This window comes from Pygoscelis adeliae, unplaced genomic scaffold, assembly GCF_000699105.1.
Source record: "Pygoscelis adeliae isolate BGI_AS28 unplaced genomic scaffold, ASM69910v1 Scaffold113, whole genome shotgun sequence".
Taxonomy (NCBI): domain Eukaryota; kingdom Metazoa; phylum Chordata; class Aves; order Sphenisciformes; family Spheniscidae; genus Pygoscelis; species Pygoscelis adeliae.
In genome coordinates, this window is record NW_008825108.1 from 9,197,992 (window position 1) to 9,203,991 (window position 6,000).

Below are 6,000 nucleotides of genomic sequence, written 5' to 3' on the forward strand. Positions count from 1 at the left end.
GCCACGGGGAGAAGGAAGAGACATCTGTATATGCTCAAACTTGTTTACTACACATTGAAGACCGTCAATAGTGAGCACAAGGAAGTCCTTCATTTATCTGACCTACAGTACATTCATTATCAGACATATGTCAAAACAAAAAAGCACACAAGTAATCCTGCTTTACGTCATATATACAGTCTTGGCAAAATTTGACATTATACCCAGCCCACCTCAAATACTACCCCCACGCAACATGTTCCTTCCCAGGACTAGCTAAGCTGAGAACACTCTCCTTCCAATAGAGCTAGCTATAGGTTTGGTACAGTCCTTAACAGGAATGACTGCTGAATGAGACTCCAGTGTTCCTGTCACAAGTAACTATTCATTAAGGAGAAGAAAAAAGCAACCCCACTGAAAACAGTCAAAGAAAATAAGCAGGAAAACAAGAGAAAACATACTGCAGGAAGCAAGTGACAGGAGTGGAACAAGCAGAGGAAGATGGACAATGAGGTAAAATCAGGTAAATAAAATCACAGAAAGTTAAGTCTTTCATTTTTGCTCTGATACATAATTGTGAAAAATCAGTCAAAATACATCTTATTCCTATCTAAAGCCTGACCCACATGTTCAGTGTATCCCAACCAGTCACGATGATATTCCAAGAGGCAGACACCTCTGCCATGATGTTCAAGTCCAGACCAAAGGAGCCCAAAATGTGAAAACAAACAAACAGTTCCATGCAATGAAAAATATTTCAAAGTATTTTTTCCTAAAATTATGATTCTATGAAAACACCACTCAGTGAAAAGACTATTTCTCTTAACATCTCTGCCATGGTTATTGAATGAATAGGGCTTTGTCTGAAGTCCAGGACCCTGTACTGAGCAAGGCTGCTGCTTGCAGGACTCTCTCTTGCAAAAAATCAGTGAGAGTACCGAGTAAGGCTTGAATCTCCAGAAAGGAAGGGCTAAGCAAGTTTCAAGCAATCCTTGGCAATTGGGTCTGTGTTGGGCCATACACAGGTATTAGACTAGCTAAGTAGAGCATGCTGCTCAAAACCCAACAGCTGCTGAAAACCAAACTACTCCTCTCCCAGAAAAAGGTGAAGAAATACAAGAAAGTCCTCTGGACCAGATTAAAGCCGTGTCATCAACCACACTGAGATGACAGATACCATTTTAAGTTTCTTTGCAAGCAGAATAAAAAGGGAAAATTAAATGGATGTATATGGCTGGTGTCAAGAAAGATTACTCACTTGAACTTAATTTGATGTTCCAGAACTTGAAAGCAGAAGAACTTGATGTGATCATCACTAGAAAAGAAAATTCTGTTACTCATGGCAATATGGTACACTTCTTTGGGAAGAAAAAAATTCCTCAAATGCTACAACCAGGTTGTCCCTTTGGCAAATCCAAGAATTACTGTGCACCAGACAAAAATGCTACTGCTATTACTTCAAAGCAAAAATGACAAATACCCGAGCAGTTCATTTGGTAAAAATGAGCAACTGTTAAACTAATATTTATGTTTGATATTATAATCCTTTTTTCTATAGCCACCAATTTGTTATGCTTTCATTTCAGTACTGAACATAGAAAACCACAACACCTATTGTATCCTGCCTTTATAAAAGGCTTCAATAATACATTCGGTGTCCATTAGTACACTAAGCGCAAGTTGTACATGGTGTCTTAAAAAGCAAAGCTGAAGACAAACTGAGGTATAGATTAGGAAGGGACATTCCACATGCTATATAGTCTACACAAGTTTATCTTATTGTCTAAAAATTGTAACAATCGTAATGTATTTTGGTAAAGATTATAAAATGCTGTTTTCAAGTCTTGTGTGGTTTTGTTAATTACTGCGTCCTCCGTTGGAGTCAGAATGTTTGATAAATCATATACTAAAAAGCATTCACTATAAATCACTGTTGTTATTCAGGAGATATACCTCCCTCAGTTTCCTTCCAACCTGAATTATTCTGTGATACAGCAACAACCTAGTATTTGAGATCTAAATACACAACTTTGTGCAAAAATAGTGGTGACTACACACTCTTTGCATCTTGAAAAATGGGATGGCCTACTCCATAAAATAGGGGCAAGGAACTACTGAGATTACTGCATATAAAGCCTATAGTCTCACAATAGGAAATTTTCAGCACTCCTCTCCTCCCCCAAAAGATAGCACTAGAACTCATTCTTTTTTCATGGATTTCATAAAGCAGTAGTCTTTAGGCTACTAAATTAATATGGAGTTTTATTTATATGTTGCTCTTCCTTGAAAGGCATTATACAGAAGCCATAGACCAACTATGATACTAAAAATAGTATGAAGACCGTATTAACTTTCAGCAATTTAGTTTGCCTATTACGCTGTAGAGCTAAAACCAGACCCAAACATATTACTATGAAAATAAGCAATGATTCTTATCTACATTACCTGTATATACTCTGAGCTAATGCTTCTGCACAGACTTGCCAAGCATCCTGAGATATCTTCAGCTGCTCAAAGTAGGCTAGTGCCTGCAAACATCCAAGTAAGTTTCATTGAAAAGAGCAAACAAACCACACAGCAAGACATCTCATTCACACTTAGACTCACATTTGAACAGCTCTCCTTCCAAAAACCAAACTATTGGGATACATCCAAGTGTTTATATGACTCCCTAATTACCATAACGCAAGAGTGTTTCTTCAAATGCTAATATCATAGGTACCCATTTCCACTTTACATTCAATACAAAGATTTTTGTTACTGGAATATAGAAGTTATAGAATGAGAAATGTTGAGGTTAGAAGGGAACTCTGGAGACAGGGTCGACTAGAGGAAGTTGCTCAGGGCCTTTTCATTTGGGTGGAAGTTCACATCCAAGCTAAAATTCCTTCCACAAATTCTTAAGAGAGAGTGATTTAGATTTTTCACCGAAAACAACTCACTATTTTTGTTGCACCACTTTGGCTGCATTCTACACCTCAAGCTCAACTAACATTCAAACACTGATCACCTGATAGCCGTCAGTTTATGAATCTATTACAGAAACTGGAAAGAAGTTCTACCAAATTTTAAATAATCAAGTTGCTTATCAGAACTTCTAAATAGCTTTTGACAACAGTTAACTTGATCTAATTGCTTTAAGATTTAGTGTGGCCTGTTATACAAAACAGTAAAATAACTTTTGAAACAGAGATTAGATTAACAACATTATTTCAATTCTATGAATGCATGTATTTCAAGAGGGTTTTTTGGCTGTTGTTTTTTGGTTTGTTTGTTTTGGGGTTTTTTTTGCATTAGTTCATAATTGTTTCCATTCACCAAAGTAATTTCCCAAAGTAATTATTCAGTGAGTTGAAATAAGTCCTTAAAACAAGAATTCACTTCCTGTAGGCTGTACTAGTAATTTTCTTATACTGAATGGTTTTACTAGAAATTGTTTGATACGTCCTTTATATGTTACATCTTACACGATTAGTGAGAAAGTAAGTCACCTTTTACTATAAAATATTTCAAAATTAGGCAGACTGCATAGTTAAAAGGTCAATAAGTCTATAAGCTTCAAATTTTAGTGATATTCTATTAACAGAACACTAGAGATTAGCTATATCCATCCTTTCAAAAAGGACAAACACCCAGAATCAACATATTTAACAGGCTGCTTAGCAATATTAAGCTGTATCAAACTACATTTTTAACTTTCTTATACATTCCAGGATTTGTTTTATGAACACAAAACCAAGGTATTAACATCCTCATTTCTGAAAGATTTTACTGGAGGTTATCTTGTAGACAGTTGAATCAACTTGATAATCATCAGTAAGCAGAAATATTTACTCATTAAATAGTTAAATAAATCGTAATGCCTTTTCATAGGAGCATCTCTTTTATAAAGTAACGGTTACCCACATACCACAATTACTTTCTTAACCTACTCTACGCTAATACAAGCTCCACTACAGTTAAAAACACACATTTCATTAAGACACTAAAGGTAAGTAATCCATTCAAATTAAAAAAAAAACACATCTAAGAATTAAAAGGGCAATTGCAAGCAACTCATTGTTTTCAGTGGCTGCTTTTCATTCTGTGGGAACCTACGTAAGGAGCTGAGCAACAAGTGCAAAGAATTGAAAGGACTGAAAAAGTCAGAGCCCAGAAAAACAAGTTCTATGCACGTTAAGTATAATTTCACAGAATTGGTGACACATGACCTTCAGCTCACATGCATGTGCCACCACGAACCCTATGTATTGGTTAACAAAAAAACCCCAAACTCCCAACCCCCCACCCAAGAAAATAAGAGACTTTTGCACTGAAACAGCACCCCCAATTATTAGAGAGATAAGCAAGTTAATTACATACTCTTTGTCTGAAGTCCGCATCAGCATTTGGGTTTAGCCCTAAAAGGGCTTGTTCATCCATCTCTATTGCTATACTCTTTGTTTCCTACTCCTAACTGGTTTGCCCACTTCTTCTAGAGGGGAAACTACAATCATCTGCAAGTAGAGAAAAAGAAACTTTATTTGCTCAGCAGAACAAAAATTAAAAGCAGGACAGCAACAACCACAGAAGTTTGCCCACAAACCTCAAACACATAGTATGTACTCCACCAAAACATGAATGTGCATACTTATGATACAGATATCAGAATTCGAAGTCCTTTAATCAACTTTTAATAGTACTAAACTTCTTATTGAATAAGGAAAATTTGAAGTGTCCATATATTTCAGTTCTCTTAAAGAGCTAATATCATCTTAATTAACAGAGAAACAGCATGATGTGTACTATTCAACTGAAAGGCTTGAACTCAAATTTCAAGCATGCAGAGAAGGTTTCAGCAAGATATGACATAAGCATAAATCTGCTACTTAAGTGATAGACCGCTGTATTTTTTTTCCCCACCACAAACTTCACAACTGCAAAAAAACCCCCCTCTACTCATCTCTAAGATTGTTAAGATGCTTCATAAACCCATTTATGAAGTTATTTCCCCTAGAGGGACAAAGCCATTAGGAGGACTTTCTTCTAAAGCAAGCGCACACAAGAGAAGTGTCTTAAAAATCAACCACAAAATACACTCATACTGAGTTGTTAACAAAGTTTTCTGTTCCTACTAATGGGTGCTGATTTATTAGCAATGATTTTTATTTAGAAAATTCAGTGTAAAATTAACAAGCAAGCTAGATAAATGTTTGAAAGATGATGCGCCTCTACAGGCTGTTCTGCAATGCTCTGGTAAAACAGTGGATTAAAAAAAAAAATCTTTGTCAAATACTAGGATGCTGTTAAAACAGCAAGAGGGGACAAACATCCATCATCTATCCTTCAAAGCCCCCCCCCCATGGTAACATAGTTAATTAGGCCTGAAATAAGGCCTTGTTATGTAAGTATGTAGGAGGCAGGGGAAAGGAAGAAAGACAAGAGGAAGAGACGAAATACAAAGGAGCTGTGGTTTGAAGCTGCCTACATGCCTATAGGTAGAACTTCTGATTTCTTAGTATTGCGTGTCTTATGCACACTCTGCTGTTTGCCCTCCCCCACTGGAAGGAAGGTGGCACAGTGACAACCGACAGCAAGCACGCCTGAAAAGGAGAGCCCAAAATTTAACATGGTAACAGACAGACATTTCTATAAAACTCATTACAGAATATACTATAACAAAATGCATCATGAAAAGCAATTTAATAAGTAAAATTGAGTTCGTACCAAAAAAAATTGCAGGTTGCGGCAGTATAGAAACCAGAAAATCTGGAACAAAGCGATGACTCGTGGCAAAACAAGCTTCGCACGCTGCCTTACGACACAGAGCAATCCCGCTCAGGGTCAAAACCTTTAGGGATTAAAGCTGCTCTGCTGAGTCTTCTCCCTCTGCATCCCCAGCCCCCAGCTTGTTTTCCCCATAATCAACATCCAAACCAACCAGATTAAATTAAAGGAAAATGCTGCGGGGAAAATTATTCTTCCCCCCCCCCAGCATCTTTCGATTAGGGTCTGGTCCAGAGTTATACAAGTAAAACTATT

The 6,000-nt window shown here is 36.9% G+C and overlaps 1 protein-coding gene across 3 annotated transcripts in view; it reads right to left on the reverse strand.

The window, feature by feature from the left end:
• The window catches only part of XPOT (exportin, tRNA), a 25,689-nt gene extending 21,210 nt beyond the window's left edge, over window positions 1–4,479 (reverse strand). The window contains exons 1-3 of one of the 3 annotated variants that reach the window (XM_009327578.1): window positions 4,342–4,479; window positions 2,425–2,507; window positions 1,238–1,294 (exon numbers count right to left, since the gene is read on the reverse strand). In XM_009327578.1, coding sequence (XP_009325853.1) covers window positions 1,238–1,294; window positions 2,425–2,507; window positions 4,342–4,401 — 200 coding nt within the window. In that variant the 5' untranslated portion in view covers window positions 4,402–4,479. The remainder of the gene's footprint in view (window positions 1–1,237; window positions 1,295–2,424; window positions 2,508–4,341) is intronic. The other 2 variants (XM_009327580.1, XM_009327579.1) reach the window with 2 other exon arrangements.
• Window positions 4,480–6,000: the final 1,521 nt, after the last annotated feature.